We start from the raw sequence: 27172 nt of genomic DNA, 5'->3' as shown, positions 1-27172 counted from the left end.
TTGGTTGGTGGGCGTGGCTTGGCATAGCGAAGGTGCGGTCAATTTGCATATTTGTCTATTATCAGGTAGGATGGTATTGAATAAATTACATTTTGTTTACCTGTTAATTTGCTGGCACATACTTGGGTTGCTTCCACCTTTTGGTTATTATGTGTAATGCTGTAATTAAAATGAGTGTACAAAAATCTATTTGAGTCCCTGCTTTCAATTTTCTTAGTTAAATACCCAGAAGTGGAATTGCTGGATCATAGGATAATTACAGGTTTACTGTGTGAGGAACCACCATACTGTTTTTCACAGTGGTTGTACCATTTTACATTCCAACCAACAATACACAAATATTCTAATTTCTCCATGTCCTCACCAACATTTGTTGTTTATTTCTTTTTTAGTATAGCCATTCTATAGGGTGTGAAGTGGTATCTTATTGTGGTTTGATTTGCATTTCCTTAATAGCTAATGATGATGAGCACCTTTTCATGCTATTATTGTCCATTTGTACACATTCTTTGAGAAAATGTCTATTAAGACCCTTTGCCCATTTTTTAAAATTTGGGTTATATATCTTGTATAATGGACTTTTTCTAATCTAGTCATATGCAGATGTGAATTCCCTATAAATCAGATGAAGCTTAAACTTCAGAGTCTCTCATTCTTAGGAGCCCCTTCTAAGACCCTCATTGGACTCGAGGAATGTGTTCAGATAAACATATTTTTTATAAAATGTGGAGAAAATTATTTTTAAGCAATTGTTAACATTGCCATCTCTTTCCACTCTGACTTCCCTTGAGTCATACTTCTGTTAAAATTGACTGGTGTTGAAGTGGCCACAGACATTTTATATTCATAACTAGAGGCCCAGTGCATGATTTAATCATGCACCTGGTGCACCAGCGGGCTGGCTGTCCGCCGGTGCACCAGGCCTTCCGAAAGCCTCCGGCGCGGCAGAGGCTTTCGAAAGGCCTTGTGCCGGAGCAGACAGCCGGCCAGCTCCCCCGCTTTGGCTTTTGATCGCGGGGGAGCTGGCCGGCTGTCCGCCGGTGCACCAGGCCTTCCGAAAGCCTCCGGAGCAGCCATGACACAGACGCTGAGCTCGCGGCACCAGTGGCGCCGCGAGCTCAGCGTCCTGCTGGCCCAATCAGCTACCCTGGCCACCCTGAGTCCCGCCCCCTGCGCCTCCTGCTGGCCCAATCGTGGTCGTAGCGGAGTGATGGTAATTTACATATTACCATTTTATTATGTAGGATTTGATATATTCTTCCTTAAAGAGGGCAACCAAATTATATATCTTTGGGCTTATAAAACCTGGACCTGTCCCTATTCTCTTAAGAGCCTTCTTTTTTTGATTCTCCAATACCTAGTTTGGAAGCAGAAACAAAATTCTCTATATAAAATTTTCCTTCCTTTTGGCAAATTTCTGCTATGCTGAAATATAATTCTTATTCGGGTATGTGATGGTCTCTGACTGCTTACAGAGTTAGTAAACAGCTCTCATGTTATTTCTCCTCTCCTGTTAGCTCCTGTCATCACCACTCCTCTTGAAACAGTGGATGCCTTAGTTGAAGAAGTGGCTACTTTCATGTGTGCAGTGGAATCTTATCCCCAGCCTGAAATTTCCTGGACTAGGAATAAAATTCTCATCAAGTAAGTATTCTGCCTTTTCTGGTAAGAATGCCAATACCGCCTTGCAATATATCTTGACATGAATGCAACCACAGCTCTTGGCAGTATTAAAGTTCACCTTCTATGACATGTAAAATGCAAATGTCCTCATTTTATAAATATAAGATCTGAACTTCAGTGAGGTTAAGGGAATTGCTGAAAGCAAAACAGTGATTTAATTGACATGGGGAAGTCAGGACTATTTGCTTCCTTGTATCCCAAAGAACTAGAACTATGCCTGGCACATGCTGGGCAGTCACCAAATATTCGCTTAACGAATGCATAAATATTCAGTTAATTTACTTATGTAAATATTTTACCCTTTCTGCTAGTTACATTTGTGTGTGTGTGTGTGTGTGTGTGTGTGTGTGTGTGTGTGTGTGTGTTTTCATTATCCAGCTGCTATTTCCCAGTAGTTGTGGGAATATGACTCTATAACTTGGTAATAATATACTTTCCTGAATAAAGTAAACTTTACCTTTCATCTTATCAGTAGACACCCCCATTTCTGAAAAAATCAATAGTGCTTTGATTATTGGAGCCCAGCAAAGATTAGAATATAATGTTAGCTTTATATCACTAAATAAGATTATTTTATTATTCAGAATTCACTCAAGTTTCCTTTGACCTTCAATCTACTTCCTCATTGACAACTCATCTTTCTGATCAGTTCACCGTAGCCCAAAAATCACAAGTGAGGCTCTAACCTGGCATCTTCCTCTGTGACCTGCAGGCTCTTCGACACCCGGTACAGCATTCGGGAGAACGGGCAGCTCCTCACCATCCTGAGTGTGGAAGATAGCGACGACGGCATTTACTGCTGCATCGCTGACAATGGCGTGGGAGGAGCTGCGGAGAGCTGCGGGGCTCTGCAAGTGAAGATGAGTGAGTGAGAAAGACAATCATCTATTGATTTAATTTTTTGAAATCTTTAATGTTGAAAGTATTACAGATGTCCCCTTTTTTCTCCCATTGACCCCTCATAGCCTGTCCACACCCTCTGCCCAGGCCTTCAGCTTCCTATTGTCTGTGTCCATGGGTTATGCATATATGCATACAAGGTCTTTGGTTTCATCCACTGATTTTAAAATTGACTTGGTACATTTTGGAACAGGTGGTAAATAGAGCCTCCCACATACCTAGAGGTTCAGAAGTTAGACAAGTTCAAGTTCAAAACACAACCTTGAGGCAGTTAATTCCACACCTCTTCTTTTTTAACCTTTTGCACTCGGATGTCGAGTGTGACTCGACACGGTTAGCATCGGTAGCAGGAATCGAGAAAAAAAGCAAGCGAGTGCAAAGGGTTAAATATATTTTTATTGATTTCAGAGAGGAAGAGGAGAGAGAGAGAGATAGAAACACCAATGATGAGAGGGAATCATTGACTGGCTGCCTTCTGCACGCCCTCAACTGGGGATCAAGCCTGCAACTGACTGGAATCGAATCTGGGACCCTTCAGTCCGCAGGCCGATGCTCTATCCACTGAGCCAAACTGGGTAGGGCAATTCTACACCTCTTATTCCTGCTTTCAACCACCACCCTGAAGGCAAGTCTCAGTCCCTGTCCTCTCCATTTTCTTGCCTTCACACAGCTCTTTATTTGTTCCACCCGGACTTCTTTCACCAAGGAACCACTCTTTCTTTTATACTCTGTGCCTTTAGAACAGTTTCATTACAAACATCTACCCCCACCTTTGCTTTTTTTTTTTATCTCTAATCTCTTAACAGTCCTTCTACCCTTTTGTCTTATTTCAAGTTTGACTCTCTTAAGTGACTTTTCAAACTTGAGTGACTTTTCTGCTTAAATGGAAGCTGTTGTTCCCCCCCCCCCCCCCCCACACACACACACACTTTATGGCCACAAGGCTAGCAAGTATTCATGGCTAATCTCCTAGCCATCATTTAAGTAATCATATTGTGTATTCCTGTGCAAAATCTTTCCTCTCTTGAGGATCTGTGCCATCTGACCAGCTCTACTCATCAAGTCATCTACTCACTTCTAGGCACTCCCTGCATTCATAAAAGACTGATTCCATACTTATTACCTTTCTATCCACCTCTACTCTTGCTGTCATCCTAGGGAATTTTAACGGTCATGAAACAGAACCACTAGCCACTTCATCCTTATAATTCCTTGGCTTCCACAAATCCAGTGGAGTTTGCCTTAACTCTTTATCACCCTACCCAATCAATGACCTGTCACCCCCCCAGGAAATGAACTGTATTTAAAATCTTAGACCCTAGTATGTCACATCCTGCACATGAACACTTCCATTTCCAGCTCTGCTTGCTGAGGGAAGCAGTTTCCCAGACTTATGATATGTTTCCAAATAGAAAGCACAAACTCCACCTCTTTCTCAGCTAAGAACAGACTCTACCTCTCTCACTCCCTTAGCCCCATTACACACTGTCACCAACATGGTCATGTTCTTTTGCCCTTGACTCCTCTCTGTTCCCCCTCCACTTACCCCCAAATGGGACTTTATGCCTTCCATACTTAGTTCTCTCTCCAACCTGGTGTTGTATCAAGTACTCCCTTACATACCAGAATCCTCAAATCTCATGACCTCCTGTGCTATTGCTTGTAAACTGTTAACCTTGTAATAATACAACCTTTGTTTTCTCCTATCTGACACCATGCTACTGATGGGAGGAGAGGGGCCCGGGGAACCACATAAAAAGGCATATTGGCACCATAAGTACCACCAGAGACCTTTTTGTTATTATTGCTGATTTTCATCGTTATTTATTTTTACCTTATATCTTTCTATTTTGTTGTTACTGTTTTGTTGGAGGGAATCATTAGCTGCTTCTTTTCAGAGTGAGCATGTGAGATATATGTTCTGAATCTTTGCATGGCTGAAGTCTTTACTTTGTCCTTATTCTTAGATAATAATTTCAGGACAGAATGAGAGTTTAAAAAGGCTTTTCCCTAGTTTTTTGTTTTTTTTTTGTAGACAATTATTCATTTTTCATATGATATTCTCACAGATGAGAAATCTTTTTCTTATTTTTTTACAGGTAAATCTGATGTTAATCTTTCTTTAAAATTTTAGGATTTTTCTCTTTATTTCTAGATTTTTCTCATATTCACAAGAATATGTTAGGTGTGTGTTTTCTTTTATTGTTCCAATTTAGTTTTAGGTGGACCTTTTTTATCTAAAGACCAAAGGTAGGTTTTTTATTTTTTTCAAAATGAGGTACACTATTTTTACTTCTCATTCTCTTCATTCTATCACATTCTTAAATATTAAATGTCCTTTTTTCCGTTTTCTCCTTATATTTTCTACGTCTTTATCTTGATATTCTACCTTCTTCAAGATCCATATCATAAACTTGGTCTTCAATATGACTATTCTGTTATTCTGCCCATACATTGATTACTTTGATCTTAAAAATGCATATTTTTAATTTCTAAGAATTACTTCTCTAATTGCTCCTTTTTTGGATAGCAACTCTGCATGTTACAAGATACAATATAAACTCAAGTCTCTCTGTAAGGATATTACTAAAACATTTCTAAAAAAATACTTTCTTTTTCCTGTTTTATTTCTGTTTTCTTCAGGATAAGTTTTGATTTTATTTTGGTTCTTATCTTTTGCATTCATGTCTATTCTCAAATGCCTATTAATCTTTTATGTTTAGTTATACTTATAAATGAAGTCCTAGACCAGTGGTCAGCAAACTTATTAGTCAACAGAGCCAAATATCAACAGTACAACGATTGAAATTTCTTTTGAGAGCCACATTTTTCAAACTTAAACTTCTTCTAACGCCACTTCTTCAAAATAGACTCGCCCAGGCCATGGTATTTTGTGGAAGAGCCACACTGAAGCGGCCAAAGAGCTGCATGTGGCTCTCGAGCCGCGGTTTGCCGACCACGGTCCTAGACTAATTAAAATAGGTACCTAGTGGGGCTAGGGGAACATTGTGGAGAAGCTGATTTGGGGGGTTCTGTGAGTAAGAGGGTAGGGATGAACCCCAAGCAGAAAAATTAAGTAAGGAAGTTGGTATTTTCTCATTTGCTGAATAATAAAGGCTCAACTTTGAAGACAGAACACATTTAAGTATTTTACTACTTTGTGGTACTACCTTTCCTTTCACTGTTTCTTACAATCTCTCTGGCACTAAATGTTCTTTATATTGGTCCTATCCTAAATACTCTTCTCTTCTTTTCTCTGTCCTCTCCTTAGGAAAGCTCATCCCTCATGAGAGTATACACTGGTGTGACCATCCCAATTGCTAAAATTTTGGAATGCTTTCACACTGCTGGGTAAAGAGCTGCTTCCTGAGAGACCCTTTCCTCTCCCCCTGCCCCACCCACACAAAGTCCCTGCCCCCATCACTACTCCAACTACTCAAGGGCCTCCCCCAGGAGTTCCCTCTCCTAACTTCCTTATGGATCCTGCTTCAACAAGATGACAAGTTCTGATTCATCAATGCTCATGGCTCCACCTGAATTATGTTCCTTTCGCGTGGGGAATCCATGACTCCACATTAATACTCAATTCATTGTTAGTGTACTTTATATTCAATTTCCCACAAGGATTCTCCTCTCCTCTCACCCAACAGATCTATTTCCCTTAGCAGATAGCATTTATTTGCTTTAATCCAAGACTGTATGCCTAAAATATTATCTGGGACTCAGGTTTGCCCTAGGAATCAGTTTAGGGAACCTTTGGCTATATCATAGGGAAAGTGACAGAGTTGATAGTTTCCTATAACATGTTTTAGAGCCTGTCTTGTATTATTGCCACAATGCAGGATCATCTCAATTCTGAATGGCAATAAATATCTAGATTGAAAATGAGTAGACCATGAAGTCTTTGCAAATATCACTCACAACCACCACAACACTCCCCCCCATCAACAACAACAACAACACATACATGCAAACACACAATTGAAATAGAAGGGAAAACATCTTTATGTCATGCTCTCCTCTGTCAAAGGAACAAACTGATTATGGCACATGACCTAAAAGAAATAAAGTGCATCTATTTCTCAATCTTCTGTTGTATATCTGTAACATAAGGTTATTAAAGAAATAAATTTAGTTTTCATTATTTTATGAATATTTTAAGTAGTAAAATAGCTGGTGTCCTGAACTTATCAATTCTTCTATATATTAGATTTAATAACTTCTTCCTCTGAAAGCTTGGAGAATAAAAATTAGCTGACATAAACTATTTCTTCTGAAAGAATTAGTTTAAGAATATTTCATAAAATGATAAATTACCCTTGTTTGCTTTGCAGAGTAGATTAACCATAAATTGCATGACAGAATCTGATTACTAATATAATAATATCTGGTTTACTTTCTAGAGGATAAATGTACCTAATTTTTTTAGTCATCAAGTTTAATAGTCCAATGAAGATGGAAACTAAAGGGAAAGTAGGTCATAACTCAGAATTATATAAAAAATATAAGCTTAAATATTTTTTCAAATGTTTTCATGTCTGTGTCTATGAATTAAATTATGTTGAATTGTTATGGTGACAGGTAATTTTAATAAACGTTTTATTAACTATCTTTTAAAGTTAATATTATGATAACTTCAAGCTAATGGTTCATAAATTTGTGTTTTTCAAGTTTTTAATAAAACAGAGATAAACTAAACTTTAGAAATGACTTCTGTTTGTTATCCACTAAAAGCCTGCTCTAGCACTTAGTAAATTTTATACTCTACTATGCCTAAAATTGTTCTTAAAATGGATATTTAGAATTAAATAGAAAGTTTAGTTCTAAATATCCATTTTAAGAAGCTCTAAGTTTAATAAAGTCATATTGCCTTGTTAATTTTGAATGTTTGTTTTCCTTTAGAACCTAAAATAACTCGTCCTCCCATAAATGTAAAAATAATAGAAGGATTAAAGGCAGTTCTACCATGTACTACAATGGGCAATCCCAAACCATCGGTGTCATGGATTAAAGGAGATAGTGCTCTCAGGGTAAGTGATTATTATGTTAAAATACATATATATATATATATACACACATACATACACACACACACACACACACACACACACACACACACACAACGTATTTTCAAATACAAGAATCCATAGCAAACTCCATTATACACTTACAAATTTTAAGGCAAACCAGCTGGGGCTGGCTAGGGAAAAACGAGATGGGTACTGGTAGTGTCAGGGAGGAAAAAAGAGGCAAAGCAAAAGCAAAGCTAGAGGCTTTTTTGTTGGTTGGTTGAACATTTATTTTTCAACACTGGATCATAAAGACTTACAAAATAAAAAAGATAGAACTAAAAGCCACACTTTAGACCTGACGAACAGTTTCTGGGAGGAGAGAGAGAAATGAGGTTTGGAAGAAAAGGAATGAGAACACTCTGGAGTGGAGTTAGAGCATGAAGACTTAAGTCTGGTGAACAAGCAAACATCTTGACAAGTACCCCAATCACAAAGAGTAGTCAAAAGTCATTATTTGCATGCTTACTTTGTACTGCTTTTGTATCTTATCTTATACCTACATAATAGAATATCCCATAGGGGATTCATATACATATATATGTGTGTGTGTGTGTGTGTGTGTGTATACATACATATATATATATATACACACACACACATATACATATATATACATATATATGTCAAATAATTCAGTATCAAATCAATTAGCTTTTTTAGAATTTAAAATAAAACACATATTAAATATTTTGTGGTAATCTATATGCTTCTCTGGCTTTCCTTTTCCTATAAATATTGGTGCATTTCCAACAATAAAAACAAGGGGTGGCTCTATAAATGTTACTGAATTTAGAGTCCTAGAAGAGAAGATAATTTTTTAACTTCAAAAACCAATTTTTGCATTATTTGTAGAACTTACCATTTTTTTCAAAGGACCTGTATTCCCTTAAGGATACTACATAGAGTATGCAGTAATAAGGTAGCAATGCTTTTAATCAAACATACTTGGATATGGTTTTTAGGAAATCAAATAAGCCTTGGTGTAATCAGGTGATGAGAGAAAATAAACTAATCTTATGGGATGATTATTAAAATTATTTAGGTAATCTTGTACTATCTCACTTACTATCAAATATTATACATTGTAAGTGCCAAATATAAATGTTCAAAATTATATTCTTGATGATAACAGTGATGACAATAACATGATGAAATGTGTCCTTGATAGAGCCATGGACCTTTTAAAATTCATGTCCCTATCCCTGGCAGGAAAATTCCCGCATTGCAGTTCTTGAATCTGGGAGTTTAAGGATTCATAATGTGCAAAAGGAAGATGCAGGACATTATCGATGTGTGGCAAAAAACAGCCTCGGGACAGCATATTCCAAATTGGTGAAGCTGGAAGTTGAGGGTAAGGAGCTGCATTCCTTCCCCTGAGTGTTATCAAGAGGGCTTCGAGTTCTGCTGTGAAGGCTCTACTGTATGTAGCTGGCAAAAGTAGAGGTGTAGGTAGTTCAGTTCCCTCAACTGTTCCAGATATTAGACTCTAAGATCAAGACTGTGAAAGGAATAACTAAAAAAAAAAGAAAGAAAATTTCATTGGAATAGTAAGTCATATTCCATCTATTGCCTACAATCACAGGTAATTTTGACCAAAACAAATTAAATTCACTATGATACTAAAACTAAAGGATACTACTTTAGAATTTCTGACTGGTATGGACAAGTGTCCCTGGTTAATAAATTTGAAGACATTTGATCTTTTGCAGTATGTAGACATGACTTTGAAAATGTTACCAAAAGAAAATAATGTGGTTTTTTTTCAAACTGCATTGTTACAAAGCATTGAAAAAAATAAAATACTCAGAATATATAATCAAAAACGGTCCTACTTCTATGAGATACATTGTTAAAATATATTTTTCATATTTAAAATCAACTAATTCAACAATTCTCTGTGAAAGTTCTTCACTGAGAAATCAGAATCCACATAGGACTAGTTGTTTTACCCATTTGGTCGTCGGATCCTTCTTGACCTAAAATTACAGCACATTTTGCTTAAAAATAGAAGCCGCCAGCACACCTATGCTAGGTGAGCGAAGTGAATACAAAATCTTTCCCAGCTCTTCCTATTACAAGTTATTGAATTGACCTCTCTGGTCCCCAGTTTTCTCATCTGTACAGTGGAGTTTGTTGTGAGTATTCAGTGAAGTGTTGACAGTATTTAGCATGTATGGCCTTTTGTAAACACTCAGTAAATATTGACTAAGAATCATCACCTATTTTTCTGCTTTTCTCTTATCTGATTGATAAGAGTAATTGGACTATCATATACTTGGTACAATTATATCCTAGTTCAATTGGGGAAGATGTTTAGGATTCCCCACAGCTTACTTTGATTTCATCCTACTCTTAAGCCAAAATTTAATCTTTCCTACATCTCCTCCTTCTCAATCATATAATTTACTATTATTTGCTCCTTTAAAATTATTTTTATTTCCCAGTTAGATCTTCCTCTCACAGCTCTAGTGATCTCACTTCCCACGTTTACTTCTACTTGAGATAACATGTTTATTATGTTATTGCATCAACTGCTCGTAAAATTTTTATGAATTCCTCATGAAAACGAATGCAGTTGGTGAGAATAGTGACTGTCAGATGTAAAACAGGATGTATTTTCAGCCTAGTTGCTATAATTTAATATCTTCTAAATTATCAATGCTAATAAAGCTCAGTATGCAACAATCAGTTGATGTTAATTTTACAGCGAAAAATAAGCATACAAACACATTCAGTTGCACACTTTGACACATTGAATATCTGCCTGGATTCATTGTTTGCTTGAACTATATGTGTAATGATGCAGATTAATGTTATCCATTTGTTTACACTATCATAAAGATTTTCCTCTTCAATATATTAGCTTCTACATTATAATATATGATACTATTTTTTAGGTCACTGTCTTCATAGATATTGAAATGATTCACTTTGACTTTGGCTAGAGAAAATTATAAAAAATCTTCAATTATTGGAGTTCAATTACACCATTTAGTCCTACCTTGCCATTTAATTTTGTATCATGCTTATCAGTAAAACTTAATACTTTTTTCTTTCTTCCTAACATTTAAATGGTCATGCTCATTGCTTTAACAGTTAATATATGCTGGAGGTTTTCTTAAACTTGCTAGTATTGAGAGTTGATCACAGTATTTAAAGTTACTCTAACAGTAGGCAAGATGATCTTTTTATCACACATGTCTAATTTCTACCCAATCCTAGGCCCTATCCAAATAGCTGATATACATGAAAATTTGTGACATGCTTAGCAAAGTTGCTGGTACATAATAAGCATTTATTAATGGCATTAACTATAATTATTACTATTAGAACACAAAAATTACAGCAAATCTGTTTTGGTTCTTAAAGATCTGAAAAGTTGGCTTCCACTTAAAGAAATAGTTGAGGCATTTCCACAAGATATAATGCAACATGACCTATTTAAAGGAAGGGCCAGTTCAGCCAACTACTAAGAACAGGTGAAATGCAACTGAGAAGTGACTGGAAGAATCCCAAAAGAGCCTGCAAATACCTCCTAGGTTGGCAATGGTGAGGGCCGAAGATGAATCTGGGCCATGGTCAGTCAGGGCAGATGAGCATTTGCTACATGTTGTGTCATTAACTCTGAAAATTAGTTTGAGCAAGTGAGAAGGAGAACTCGACAGTGCCATTGGATTCTGAGCTACACTTACTGCAAGTGAGTAGGAAAAGATAGGGCTTTGTTCATCACTGTTAGCTTCTAATGAGGATGTGCAGGCCAGGCCGTGGATTTGGTAGTGTGTTCACTAAAACCTAGGTGCCATAACAAACAGAGAAACACCCTTCAACACAGAAGCAAAGCTCCCTTTCTGGATTGCCATCCTCAGTCGGTGTGTCTCTGGAACAACAATACAAAGATAGTCTACCCTCCCATCTTATCTTACAAGGTTCAGACTGTGACATGCAAAATTACTGATGGAACTCCACCTCAAGTATGGTCAAACATGGATGTTTTTCTAAAAGGGTGAGCAATGGGATGTCTAGCACTTAAAAATACGAAATGCCTTATGTGGATTATTTTATTTAATCCACACTAATGGTCTGTGACAAAGGTTTATCATGGTGCTATTTTAGGAAACTGAGGAACAGAGAGGATAACTAGGCTGCACAGATAGAAGTGTCTAAGAAACTAAGTAATATTGAATGCTGTCTGTTCCATTAAAGAACAGCATAGTCATGTGTGAGATTGTCCAGAATAGTGTCAGAGGGGGGATTAGGGAAGAAGCTGGAATTCTGTAAATAATGGAGACTAGAAATTTTTTAAAAAGAGAGACAGTGGGTATAACGTTTCCAATAAATTTAGCAGTGAAAAGGGTAGAGTCAAAAAAATGAGCAGTAGCTGGAGGCATATACGTAGTGTTGGTTTGCAAAATTTCTCTTTTTAAAAGATAAAACATGTTAAACTATTAATGAGAAGGAGTCTGGAGAGAAGGAAATTTTGAACATGCGAGAGAGGGGGAGGATTCAAAGGAATATTGGTGGTGCTTGAGAAGGCAAAAGGGGTGTATTCAGGGGACAAGTGATGCGATGAACTTTACACAGAGGGTGACCACATGTCCCAGTTTTCCCAGGACATTCTGGCTTACACCTGTTGTCCTGGAATAATTATTAATAGAGTCTCTCTATTACTTTCAAAAGTATCCAGGCTTCAACGATAAATTATATGATCGCCGTGCTTAGACAGGAAGAGAAAAGTTCCTTCCTTGTAATAGGAAGGAAAAAGCGGTGTATACCAGTATAAATGAGTTAATGTGTTTGGTGGATAGAATTTGAGAACGCTCTGTTCTAATGGTCTCTATTTCCTGTAGGAAGTAGAAAGTAAGTTTATCTTCTGAAAATACTTCTATAAAGGGGGGGGGGGCAGAGGGATGAGGAGAGTAGAAGGGTTTAAAATAGCTGTGGAGAATGGGAGAGATGACTCACAAGGGAAACCAGGATTCCTGGGTGACATTAAGTGGAGAATGGGACATGAATATAGAGTGGGGGTTTTTATTGTTGGTTGGGGTGTTTTTTGGCCTAGTTGCAGGTTATTTCCTCAGCTTTGCTCAACATTACAGGTATAAATTCAGAAAAAGTAGAAAGCCAAATCCAGGGGCAAGAATCAAGCATCTGAGTTTTGCCAGGAAGGAAAGAAAATAGGGCAAAGGATTTGAGAGAATATTACAAGAGAATAATCAAAGCAATGAATCATGCAGTCTTTATGTACCAAATAACACAAACCTCGATTAAACACTTACAGCTCCAGCAATTTGACAGACAAGATAATATGAAAATCTTCCTATCTAATAAAAGAGTAATATGCAAATTAACCGTCACTCTGCGACAAAATGGCAGCGCACATAGCTACAAGATGGCGGCGCCCAGTCCCCTCAGCCCCGCCGCTGGAGTGTTTGGGCCTGTCGGCCCAGCCAGGGGTCCCAGAGACCAAGCAGAGAGGTGGGATCTGCCCACTCTGGTAGCAGATCAAGCCTTGCTGCTCTGCAGCCTCTGGAGTGTCTGGGGCTGAGCAGCGAGACTGGATCTGCCCGCTCCAGCTGCTGCTGCTGGAGTGTTTGGGCCTGTCAGCCCGGCCAGGGTCCCACGGGATCTGCCCACTCCGGTATTGGATCACGCCTCGCTGCTCTGCCGCCTCTGGAGTGTCTGAGGCTGAGCAGCGAGACTGGATCCGGCCCCTCCGGCTGCTGCTGCTGGAGTGTTTGGGCCTGTGGGCCCAGCCAGGGGTGTGCAGGATTCGCCCACTCTGGTAGAGGATCTCGCCTCGCTGCTCTGCCGCCTCCGGAGTGTCTGGGGCTGAGCAGCAAGGCTGGAGTGTTTGGGCCTGTGAGCCCGGACATGGGTCACGGGGACCATGGGGAGAGGCGGGATCTGCCCACTCCAGCGGCAGATCCAGCCTCACTGCTCCCCGGCTCTGGAAGTGTCTGGGCCTGTCAGCCCCTCCATGAGGGTGGATGCTGTGTCCAAGGGGCACACGCAAGTGGGCGGGGAGTTGACTCTGGGTCTTTTGGCGCAGGGGGACTTGATGCTGTGTCCCAGTTTGTGCTGGCCCAGACTCTGACAGCAGGGAGGAGGAAGTCCCACCCCTAGAGAATCAGCAGTTGGTCAGACAGCTCTCTGCCACCTGACAGCCAGGACTCTCATTCACCTGACAGCCTATAGGTGGGACTATGTCTAAACATCTACTATTGATACAAGGTAGCTCTGCAGCCGAAAGAAGCTGGCGTTATCAACAGAAAATGTCTGAAGACCAACGTGCATCTGATCTTGAAGGCAGGCAGGTGAGCAATTGGGAGCCAGCAGTCCTGGATTGTGAGAGGGATGTCCGACTGCCTGTTTAGGCCTGATCTCGTGTCCGGGCCTAAATGGGCAGTCGGACACCCCTCGAGGGGTCCCAGATTGGAGAGGCTGAGCTGAGGGACACCCCACCCCGTGCACGAATTTCGTGCACCAGGCCTCTAGTATGACTATAAATACCCAGAAATTCTGGATTGGTTGTACAACTCACAAGAATAAAATGTAAATCTTCAGAGGTCAGGAATGAATAGGAATTTTTAAAACAGAGCCACATGCTCGTGAGCTGGTTCTGCATTGTCCTGGAGGTAATGAGAGATGACGTGTCCATCTCTACAACCTAGAATATTGATTTTAAGACTCTTAAGGGACAGTAGACAAGGTCCTGGGACCCTGTGAAGTGGAGGTTAGCATGAGACCCTTGCATAAAGCTGAGAATTACTGACGTGAAAAGATGGGCCAAAAAAATTCCATCCATAGGCTCAGAAAGACAACACAGAGGCTTGTCTGTCTCTACCTCGACTCTAGGTGTGCGGGAGGAAAAAACAGGTCTGCTTAAGAATGAATATTCAACACTCAGGACTATATCCCACATAGGTTTGATATCAAATTCATATTGCCAGCACAGATGGAAAATTCCCCGTTAGAGGAATAAACATTAAAATTGGTCCCAAGCAAAAAACTTTACAACAAAAAAGCTCTAAAAAGAAATATCTTGCCCTGGCCAGTTGGTCTCAGTTGGTTGGAGCACTGTCCTGTGCCCCAGAAGGTTGCAGTAGGTTGCAAGTTCAATCTCCGGTCAGGGCGCATATGGAAGGCAACTGATCAATGTATCTCTCTCACATCAATGTTTCTCTCTCTCTCTCTTCCTTTATTTCTAAAAATATCAATAACATTCTAAAAATATATGTCTTACCCAGGTTAGATAGTATTTTCATAATAAAGCCAACTAAGGATGAGTTCACAATGCAAAATCATAGCATCCACAGCAAACAACCTGCCTTGAGTGAGAGTTAGCTGACACAATGTACAAAGGGGTTAAAACCCAGGAAATTCAGTTAATACACAATATAATAGAGACTATACAATAAAATAAATGAATTAAAGACATAAAAAGAGGAACAAGAAACAAAGAAAAATATATTAGGGAGAAAGGCAGTTTTGATGAAGAATAAAATATAATTTTAAATGGAAAATAATTAAAATTCAAAGATAAGTAATGGTATATTAGAGATAAAGAGACAACTCATATATTAGAAGTCAGTTCTTCAAAATTTAGAATTCAGTGCAGGAAAATATGAAATTGAATTTAAGAAATAATTAGGGATATAAATTACATAACAAGAGAACAGAGAAAATATATTAGGCTATACTCAAGAGCATAATGATTGCAAACTTGCCAAAATAAATGAAAAAGTTATCTTCAAGCATGAGAAGCACACTAAATCCCAATCAGTAAAAATAAAGAGCAGATATATGAATAGTTTCACACCCAGATGCATCATAATGAATACAAAAGGCAAAGAGGTGATGTTACATCAGCAAAGAAAAGACATCCTATCTAATAAAAGAGTAATATGCAAATTGACTGTCACTTCAACACACAAGATGGCTGCCCCCATGTGGTCAAAGATGGCTACCCCCATGTGGACACAAGATGGCCAGCAGGGGAGGGCCATTGGGAGGGACCAGGCCTGCAAGGGAGGGCAGTTGTAGGTGATCAGGCCAGCAGGGGAGGGCAGTTGGGAGGGACCAGGCCTTCAAGGGAGGGCAGTTGGGGGCGATCAAGCCTGCAGGGAATGGCAGTTGGGGGGGACCCAGGCCTGCAGGGGAGAGCAGTTGGGGGGGACCAGGCCTGCAGGGGAGGGCAGTTGGGGGGGAGACCAGGCCGGCAGGACAGGGCAGTTAGGGGTGACCAGGCCTGCAGGGGAGGGCAGTTTGGGGGGACCCAGGCATGCAGGGGAGGGGAGTTAGGGTGAGGGGATCAGACTAGCAGGGGAAAGCAGTTAGGGGCAATGAGGCTGGCAGGGGAGGGCAGTGAGGGGTGACCGGGTTGTCAGGGGAGGGCAGTTGGGGGGACCAGGCTGGCAGAGGAGGGAAGTTAGGGGCAATCAGGCTGGCAGGGGAGCAGTTAGGCATCAATCAGGCTGGCAGGGGAGTGGTTAGAGGGTGATCAGGCTGGCAGGCAGAAGCGGTTAGGGGCAATCAGGAAGGCAGGCAGGCAAGCAGTTGGGAGCCAGTAGTCCTGGATTGGAGACAACCTCTGAAGTGCAAGATTCTGACTTTACCTTTTTGTTTTTTGACCAGAGGGATATTATCACTTTTAAAAATGTGTTTAATAAACACTACATCACATAAATTAAGTGCTTTTGAAATGATAATGTAATTCTTTTTACTTATTTATTTTTTACCCAGAGAGGTCATTGTTATGAGTATTTTCATCATTAGAAAAGATCCATTTAAAGATTTTCAAATATATAATTTTCTTATAGTTCCCTTATCTTCTTTGACTTATTAAGAAATTGCTTATTTATCAGAGCTGAGTGTAGATCTTACTGCATTCAGACAAATCCTGTTTTGGGTACAAAAACTGGTGAAGTGTAGAGTACGTGTGGATACAAATTAAAATAGATGGATGTTGGATGTCTTGGGTTCCTGTGGATTGCATTTTCTATTACAACCTTGTTTGCCCTCGGAGCTTTAAGCCATTAAGACAAAAAAATTGGGCAAAGTTGAAGTTGGAACCAAGGGAGGGTTCTCAGTCAGCAATACTAGTGGGAAGGGGTGGCTTAAGATCAGGACAAAGCTGAGAGCCCCAGAAGCAGACCAAGAACAAGAACAGAGCCCTTCTAGGTAGAAGGTTATTGTAGGCTTTCCTGTGGCTTAAACAACTTCTCATTTGCAGGGGGTTCCCAAAGCAGAACCCCGTGTCAACACTTGGGGGAGGCATTAATGGGGAATGAGGATAGGACAGCCATTTGGCAAATTTAAGTGGCCTCAAAGCATGAGTGCCCATCACTTATCTGGGCACTTGAGTCTGTCAGTCTATTGCTCAGCAGTCTGAAAGGCTTCATTACATACTCTTAGGGCTGACCAGTTCTATTGAAGGCATTTTTTAAAAGAATTTTTGAAACATATGCAGAGCATAAGACAATAAGTAGAGTTGCAGAAGACCAAAATAAATTATGTGTGTGTGTGTGTGTGTGTGTGTGTGTGTGTGTGTGTGAGAGAGAGAGAGAGAGAGAGAGAGAGAGAGAGAGAGAGGGAGAGAAAATGTCTATACATATAACTATCAGAGATCAGGACTAATTTCAGAAATATTAGACTTCGGCTGTCTTCTTTCCTAGAGATGAGATTTCCTTATTGCATCTAGAAAAGTGGAAGCAATCATGTAATGTTTACACATTTGATTTGCTTTTTTCTTTGTTTATGCTGCAGCTCTTAATATGACAAATGCCACAGAGAGAGGTATTTAAAACCCCAGTGTGTGCTGTGCTCTCGGTGATTGCAATTTTAATAAAATTTGCAGTGGTCCTGTTCCCGGCATCGATTCTACTTTTTGATGCCACTAACAGGTTTGATTTGTTGTAATGAGTACCTGTGTATTTAAAAGCCAAACCAAAAAAAAAAAAAGAGGCACAAACCTTTGATATCCCTGGGAGTTATCAAGGGGAAAATTAAATCTGCATGATTAATAGGGTGCATGCTCTAAAAGAAGAGTTTGACCCATGCATTCTGATTTTAGGGGGTATTATGTTGCATTCTCATCTGAATAGTTCTCTAGTGCTTTTAAGAAACAGTGGCAAACTGGTCCTTTGGTTGAAGAGTTGTCAGTAAAGGCCTCTAAGGAAAAAAAAAGTTATATTATTATTTTAGGACTGAAAAGACAATAGTTCAAATTAAGGAAGAGTTAGGCCCTCTTTAATGGCAGGTTTAAAAAAAAGTGTTTCAAAAATTTGTCTTAAATTGTTTAAGATAATTGAAATGTTTAATATAATGTTTGCATTATATTAATTGAAATGAGAAACTATCTGAAATATGCATATCCTAATTAGGCAAGCTTTTTATTTCCACTTTTTAGGTATTAAAATAAGATGCACAAGTGCAAACATATACCAAAGAGGAAGTGTTCTTTGTCTTTTCATGCATTAATTCATCCAACAAAGATTCATGGAGTGATTTTGCAGGCAGTGTGCAAGACAGAGAAGGCCAGGCCTTCTCCAGGCTTCATTTCAAAATGTAACTAACTATTTCAATCATGCAAAGATATCCGAGAAAGCTATTAGAACTCTATGGCAAAATGGAATTTGAATAATATTGCATTCAGTTATTTCCTTCAGAAATAACTTTTAAATTTTAATTAGTATATTCATTTCCATGAATACAAGTTTTCAGGAATATATAAGGTATAATTTTTGGAGGAAGTTTAATGTACTGGATAATAACATGGACTCTAAACTCTTGAGAACATTACCTTGGTTCCAGAATCTAGAGTAAACTGTCTAAGTTCAAATCCTGGCTCCACTACTTACAACCTGTGTAACTTCAGGTAGGTTACTCCGTCTCTGTGCCTCAGTTTCCCCACATGTAAAAATGAGGTTAATAATACTCTAACTCAAAGTTATGGAAGGATAAACTTACATAATATATTTAAAGCTCTCATAAGAATTCTTGGCAGAGAATTATGATTCAAATAATAGTTATTATCAATGTTAGTTCTATGGCTAATATAACTTCTGTGCAACAAAAGAAATATTTAAACACTTGTGAAGACAATTATAGTTCTTTATTCTGTGTGTCATCTTTATCTTTGAGACAGAAGTATTATAAAGTTCAATGGCAAAGACAAAAATTTCATTTAAAGTAGAGTTAAGCCCAGCTGGAGTGGCTGAGTGGTTGAGCATTGACCTATGAACCAGGAGGTCATGGTTTGATTCTTGGTCAGCGCACATGCCCAGGTTGCGAGCTTGATCCCCAGAGGGGAGTGTGCAGGAGGCAGCCGATCAATGATTCTCTTTCATCATTGATGTTTTTCTCTCTTTCCCTCTCCTTTCCTCTCTGAAATCAATAAAAATATACTAAAAAAAAAAAAAAAAAAAAGTAGAGTTGGTTTTTATTAACTTTGGTCCTGTCAGAAGAACAGCAGTAGACTTCAAATCTGGAATGGGCCTCAGACGTCACATAACTCAATCCTTTACTTTACAGATAAGGAAATTTAAGACCAGAAATTTAATTACTTTGCTCAAGTTAGCAAGGAGCTTGGATGTCCTGATTCCGATGCCAATACATCTTCCATTAACCCATCCCCATCTTTCCTTTCTCTATATTTATGCTGTGTAGATCAGTATTCTGGAGCATTCGCATGCTTTAGCATTGGATAAACCTGGGTGTTAATCCTGTTTCTGCCACTTACTAGTTATTCGAGGTTGGATAATTTACTTAACCTCTGCAAGTCTATTTCCTCATTTGTAAAATGGAGGCATATCACTTAGAGTATGGAGTTCTTAAACTATCCACTGCCTACCTGGTAGCTCTTTGATACACACTGGCTGTTGTCGGTTGTTTACATTGCTTGAGAGCTGGAGGACTTCTACCCAGAGAATATTGCTGGTTTGGCTTCTCAAATTTCACAAATAGAATGTCAACATTACCAACTGCTTCTCTTGCTTCCAAAGAACATAAATCTTCCCTCAAGCAGCAATGCTTTGTACCTGCATACTCGGTACTTGTTAGAGATTATAACTTTGCCTTGGACCCACTGTGACAAGCGATCTAAGAAGCTGTGTGAAGATGAGCCTTTGCTGGAAAACTGCAAAGCGGCTGTTTAGAGCTAAGTTGTCCTATAAACAAACAAGCAAACAAACCAATAGTATAACAACATGAAAGCGAAGGTGACCTTAGTGTACATCCTGAATTACATCATATGTTACTCACCACATAAATAGCTATTTGGCAAAAATCTTGTTGAAAATATTGATCATTCCATCACTCATTGCTCTACTGAGAATTTGATTTTAAAAATTTAGTGCCTTGAGGGGAGAAAGTGGTCTCTTTTGAGAAACTGGCATTTTACTTTACTTCCTGTAATGAGAACTGTTTATTTTCCTTTGCGTCATTTTTTGCCTTGGCTGGCATGTATCTCAGAATCCAATTTGAAGCTTAGTCATAGTATGTTACAGAAAACCAACCAGAAGTCTCCTTTTCCCTGATGCTAATGTGTTATTTAATTTCTTTTTGGTATACTCACTTCAAAACTTCTATGGGAAGAGGTGGAATTAACTAAGTTGATGGGTTAATGGAACTTTTCCTTCAAGGTAGTACTTCTGAAACATAAGTGCAGATCTTATTAGAAGGCATAGCTCCAGGATGCATTCCCCAGAGCTTCGGATCTGATAGGTTTGTGTTAAATCCTTTTAACAATTTCCTAAGATCCTTATGCAGATAGCCTATGAACCACATTTTGAGAAACACTAATTTAAGGATTTCTACTTGAAATGTCTTTATTCCAGTTGAAGCTTAAAAATTTAAGGAGAAAATTAGCTTTCCATAATTAGTAAGATAAATGTTAGGATAGCTTCAAATTTATTCATTTGTTGAGTACTTAGTATATTCCATGTAATGAATTAATTCCTAAGGATATAGAGATAAATAATGGTTTATTTAGTAAGGAAGATAGACATGCAAGGAAGTAATTACAATAATTAAACTTTAACATATTTGCAATTATAGAAGTTTGTACAGGATACACACACAGGACAAGGGAGATAGTGAGAGGTCAGGGGAAGCTTCAGAGATGTGAGGTCCAACGGGGCTTTGATTGATGAATCGCAACCAGCTCATGATACAGATCATATCACAATGAGGGAGGCAAAATGCAGGTTTATCATGCAAGCACAGGCTGACACTGACTCATAACCAGGGAGTAAAAGGACTACAGAGTTTGGGAGAAGATCTATTAGTGGTATTACAAAAACCAGAGTGAGCTGCAATTTGACTCACAGACTAACACTGATAATATACTCTATGGTATCCTCTTTTGGATATACTGTCGTTTTTAAATGGGTGTATAACTACTATCTCGTCAGCATGGGAACCTACAGTTTAGGCATCTAGAATCCCTTCTCCAAGGTCACAGAAATGTTCCCAATTCAAGACACTTTGATAAATAGGATGCTATGGTGTCACTTAAGATTAAGGTTATGGCTCCTACTTCTTTCCCCAGCTGAAACTTCTGGTTAGCTATAGTAATAGTAATAATAATATGTACGGTATATAAAGAATACATTTTGGTTTTTAATAAATGTTAGCTTCTTTGACTGCTATCACAGCTCAAGTATCTTCCATTTCATGAGAGCAAGTACAAAATGTTATTTGAATATAAACTATGATTTTTTGTTTGTTTGTTTGTTTGTTTGTTTGTTTGTCAAGCCTCACCTGAGGACATTTTGCATTTTGTCCACTGGTTTTTAGAAAGAAAGGGAAGGAAGGAGGGAGGGAGAGGGAGAGGGAGAGGGAGAGGGAGAGGGAGAGAGAGAGGGAGAGGGAGAGAGAGAGAGAGAGGGAGAGAGAGAGAGAGGGAGAGAGAAACACTGGTATAAGAGAGACACATCGATTGGTTGCCTCCCACAAACACCCCGGCCAGGGTTGGGGATAGAACCGGCAACCCAGGTATATGTCTGGAATTCGAACCCATGACCCATAGGTGTGCAGGAAGCTGCTCTAACCACTGAGAAACACCAGCCATGGCAGAAAATAAACTATGATTTTGATACCAGATGTACCATGATTATATAAGATGTTAATATTTGAGGAAGTTGAATGAAGGATACCTGGGAACTCTCTATAACTGTCTTTGCTTCTCTTCTGTAAATCTAAAGTTATTTCAAAATAAAAACCTTTCAAAAGGGTAAAATAAGAAAGGTTTCTGTCCTGGTAATTACACAGGTTAGTTCTCCCATTAAAACCAGGAAAAAAATTATTTTAACAAAAATACTCTTAATAGTTGGTCTATCTTATGTCTGAGACTGAAATAAAAAAACAAAAAAACAAGTTAACTTCATGTGGCTCGTCTCTGAATTAGCTGGTAAACACTTCGTGCCTGTAGTCATTATTCATCACCCGTATTTACAAGCTCGGAAAATGTTATTATGTCAAAGGCCACAGAGATGTTTCCAACCCAAGCCACTTTAGAGGATCGTGATGTCACAGAGACAGGCGAGCCTTCCTTTGAGAAGAGAGTCGCTGTCTGTGAGGGTGCTGTGTATGTTTTCTAAGGGCCTTGCACTGGGACTCCTTCAGAGATGGAGCCACGTGAATAAACCTCCCCAAGCATAGCTCTGCTTCAATGGGAGCAGAAATGTAAACAGCAGGGCACACCAAGATCGGATTTGTTTGCTTTAGCATCCAAGAAGTCAGGAAAGAAAGACCAGGTATTGACTTAGGTTTATTGTTATGTATATCAGATTTTCTTTTAATGACCAGAAAATAAAACAAGATTCAGTTCAGAAACCATGTACCACAGAGCCTCAATGTGACACTTTTCAACCACTCCTGGGCCGATTTTTTTTTAAGTAAAAAAAATAAAAACAATTCAAATGACCCTTTTTGTTTTTTGTGATGCTTGTCTTCTAACAGAAATCTCCAATGTCTAAAAGAGGATGCTAGATGAGACAAAGGTAGCCTTTTACGAACTGATTCAAAGACTACAGTATTGATTGGCATCCATGTTTTAATAACAGGGCCTGAGGAATGGATTTCTCTTTCTACGGCACATAGATCTGGTATAGAGGGAATAAGAAAACAACGAGGAATTCTGTGGTCTCGTGCTCTGGTGGTCTTGTGTTCGGTGCCTGCAGTGGTGCCTTTAAGAGGTTTAGAAAAGAGAGTTACTCTGACATTTCAAAGGTATATTATCCTAGATGCTTAAGAACAGTGGACAGGCTCACTTACGGTGAAGACTGGCCTTTGCTAAGGAAGCTACAGGCCTGGGACGTGACTCCCCACCATGGCCTGCCCAGTTGGGAATTTCTGATCAGACCATCCTGCGTGGTTACTCCCGGTCACTGAGCTTGTCAGGGCTGCCATGTGAACCCCCTGAGCATGTCAGGTTTATTACACAAGTTTTTTTGTTCACAGAAGTTTTAAGTAGTCTTTGATCTTGCTACTTAAGAAATAAATAAGAACATGCCACTGATTTGATTGGTGGAGGCAGGAAAAGTTCAGACAGAGAAAACTATAAGTGGGAAATTATGAGTTCATTTACATTTAAGAGGATTGGTGTTAAGTGTAGAAATGAGGCCTTCTCACTATAATGCTACATACAATGCAAAAAATTTCTGGCTCTGCACCTGCAGCAAATCTATCTCAGATTCCTTGCCTGGAAAATCGGCTGAGTAATATCCATTATGTACAATCAGAAGGATATGGTCAGGGTTAAATGAGATAATATATAATGTGTGCAAATATCCATAAACTGTGAAGAACTATGCAATGTATTTTCAGTATTAAAAGTAGTTAACAATAGCATTATTTATAATTATAAACATATGTTGCCGTTAACTTATCACTAATTTGAAGAAAGGTCTAAATTGACATGAACAAATAAACCTTCCCAGAAAGAAGGGATCTGTATCTGATACGGTTATATTAAACCTTGTCTCTTTTCTATAATTTTTTTAATGTAATGAATTCTCAATTCTGTATACCTGTTAGACATTTTTACATGTTCTTTGTAACTTGCTTCACCCGTAGTTTCCTAGCAGATGCTGAATTCATCCTCTGTGCTCTGAGCAGCCTCTGAGAGCTGAAACAGAGGGAATCTCAGCTGGTGACACAGGCTCTGTTCTGCAGAAACCCCCTAATCCTCTGTTTACCACAACATGAGTCTATTGCCATAGAAATGATAGCTGAGATCCCAGATTCAACATCACTGACTTCACAGCAGGGCCTTGTAAGAGGAGAAGCCACGCTAACAGGAAGAAACGTATTTTGTAAGAGCAGAGTAGGGAGTCTGTTACCTTGAAAAAAAAGGTAATTGTCAACATAAATAAAAATGCATGAGTGAGCTATGTTGTTGGTGTGCTGTGGTTTACTTTCTGTGTAGTACTGCCTGGCTAACAGCAATCATTTGAAATTTTACATCATGTAGTAGTTAGCTTTGAAAAGGTCAGCCTTTCCCTTGATTGCATTTGTTTTTTATTGAAATAAGAAACAAGCAGATTTTAATTACTCATTGCACAACTGATATTCCCTTTTCATGATGTGTCGTTTTTGTTTGTTTTGTCTTATTTCTATTAATAGAAGAAACTGAACCTGAGCAAGATAATAAAGGTATTTTTTTTCTTTCTGCACTGCTTCTTTTAAAATGTATGGCTCCATTCAATTGTTTATTTCTGCTGACCTCATAAACAACTCTAAGTGCCTCATTTTGTAAGGAAATAACAAACGGTGTATGGGGAACATTAAGTCAGCATTTAACAGAGTGTTATTAGATGGGCTAATCTATTATATAATGTACTTGGTAACTATTTTATTAAGAAAAGATTGAGTCAACAGAAATTTTAAACTTGGTATTCCAAATTCTGAAAATGCAGACAAAGTGAAATGAGATAAATCAGCAGGAGACTATCAGTCTCACACAGGCTGGAATGGAAAGTAACCTTTTGACTGAAAGTCTTTGGGGAGGCGGAGGGTGTTAAAATTTTTTAAGAAATGTAGAAGTGTCAAGGTGCCAGCTTGCGTTTTTATTGTTATTATCATAAGAAGACAAGTATTATGCAATTGCTCCAAACCAAACCAAACCAATTAAACAAATTAATTTTCAATTGTATATAGTGCAAAATAGCTGAAAATACTTTGTTTAGGGGCAAAAAACCTATCCTAGAACAAGTTTTCCTATGACCAACATTAGGCTGGTATTATTTGAAATGGCACCTCCGTATCATAGTAATTCAAATATGGTATTTGAGCTGTGTCCCTATTTCTAAACATCAGGCTACTTACAACTAAATTTAGATAAAATAATTTCACCTGCTCCTGTGTAATTTTTTTTTTTTTAGTTTAGTTTTATTTGTGTTTGCTTGCAATTTACTCCTATCAGCCACTTTTTATTTAAATCAAGTAGCCTTAAAAATTTCTGTAAGGGAAACTAGAAAATTATAAAGAAAAGAACAAGAGGAAATAAAATACATGAGAGCGCATTGTGTCCTCTGAAATAATTGCTCAAACAACATTTATATGGGACTGCATTCCTGTGGTCTTATTCCCTTACCAGAAAAAAAGTGAGGTAATTCATCTCAAGCCAAACCGCTCATTAATTTCAGACTTCATTTGGATCCCCTGCCCATTGGGCTTCCATCGCACCACAGTGCAGTTTCAAAGTGAATAATGGCTGTATCTCCTGATTACAAGTCCAGATTGTAACAGTGATAATCAATAATAAAACTCATGTATTTGAAAGTGCTTTGAAAAATGGAGAGACAGACAGAGAAAGCGAGAGGAAAATGATACGGTTCTATTATAAAGAACTTTGGAATCACTGGCTACTTAAGCACAATTTTGAATATGAGATTCTCAACCTTCAGTTAGCACCGTAAACTTAGCCAAGAGAAATTAAAGGCCCAAACTTATGACTAGATATCATGAGAGAAAATGCAGGGATAAATATTGCCCGTGTCTATTTTCTATGTTGCCGATGAACAATAGGAAAGGAAATCGGCAAGAGCTCATAGTGAATTAAAGAATGATGGATAACTCTATTGAAAGAAGAATGGATCATATTTTTCTTTAAAAATCCGTATCAAAACAGTTGTAGACATGTTCCAAATTACTAAGTATTGTCATACCCCTTCTATTAAGCATCTTATTTATGTAACAAAAACATTTTTATATTATCTTTCATGCAAATAAAATACAAGTAGGAATAGTCAATGATTATTTTACTTGATATGAAACATATCACATTACTTTTAAAATGAATGACCTCAAATGTAATTTCAATTTGTGGCTACCACTAAAATAATGGGAGTTTATTATTGAACTATGTCTGTGTTTATTATTACAGGTGTATTATTATCCAAGAAGGTTAGGCTGGCATTTATTTTTAATTGCAACTGGCTTTACTTTCAGTGTTTTATAAATGTGATGGAATTCCTTTTACCCAACTTTCATCTTTTGTGCTTAGGACAGATGGGTAATAACAATATCAGTGTTATTGCTGATAAAACTTGATTGAAAATAAAGCTTTCTATTCCTTCACCCAAGAATTAGACTAATATAACTTCTGTTGCTTCATTCTCCTCAGCTCTGCTCCACTCTCCCACCCTTCACCCTGAGTTGTAGGATGGAGAACCCCTGACCTGGGGAACTTACCTGCTGCATGCTAACCCCATACCTTCTTGTTTGCAGGGTAGCTGGGAGAATGATGGCCCAGCGAGGGCTGAGACACTCATAGTATATACAAGTCCCTTTCCCCAGTCTCACCAATCAGAGGCGTAACTCATTCATTCAGTTATTTATTCATTTAACAGATATTTATGAATGCCCATCATATACCATACAGGATTCTGGATCATCTATCAATCTATCTTTCTATCTACCTATCATATGTCTATCAATCGGCCTGTATAAATGAACAAAGCATGCTCTGCCCTTTGTGATGCCTACATTCCAGGGAAAGAGTCAAAAAACAAACAAATCAATAGTTAAGACATGATGATAAATGCCATGACAAAACATAAACAAGGGTAAGGCAATGGATCCAGAAAGCATTATGGTTAGGAGACATTTGAGTTGAAACCCAATAGATCAGTGGTTCTCAACCTTTCTAATGCCGCGACCCTTTAATACAGTTCCTCATGTTGTGGTGAACCCCAACCATAAAACTATTTTCGTTGCTACTTCATAACTGTAATTTTGCTACTGTTAATGAATCGTAATGTAAATATCTGTGTTTTCCGATGGTCTTAGGCTCTACAGCAGCAGTTCTCAACCTGTGGGTCGCGATATTTGCTGCTGCTGTCACACTTTTACAGCACCTATGGGACTGAAGTAATCCCATTACAAGCTATTCAAAGATCCTTCTTTTATCAGGGTGATATTTTCAATCAAGTTTTATCAGGGGGTGATCAGGCTGGCAGGCAGAAGCGGTTTTATCAGATTCTCAGAGGCAATGGGACCCACAAAATGATCAT

General features: G+C 38.5%; 1 protein-coding gene across 1 annotated transcript in view; it reads left to right on the top strand.

Annotated features, from left to right (window-relative positions):
* MUSK (muscle associated receptor tyrosine kinase) overlaps nucleotides 1-27172 on the top strand; it is a 78144-nt gene that overhangs the window by 11360 nt on the left and 39612 nt on the right. The window contains exons 2-5 of the mRNA XM_079790747.1: nucleotides 1518-1644; nucleotides 2396-2547; nucleotides 7486-7613; nucleotides 8865-9006. Coding sequence (XP_079646873.1) covers nucleotides 1518-1644; nucleotides 2396-2547; nucleotides 7486-7613; nucleotides 8865-9006 — 549 coding nt within the window. The remainder of the gene's footprint in view (nucleotides 1-1517; nucleotides 1645-2395; nucleotides 2548-7485; nucleotides 7614-8864; nucleotides 9007-27172) is intronic.

This window comes from Cnephaeus nilssonii (assembly GCF_951640355.1).
Source record: "Cnephaeus nilssonii genome assembly, chromosome: 14".
In the NCBI taxonomy this organism is placed as follows: Eukaryota; Metazoa; Chordata; class Mammalia; order Chiroptera; family Vespertilionidae; genus Cnephaeus; species Cnephaeus nilssonii.
This window is presented reverse-complemented; position numbering and strand designations above follow the sequence as displayed.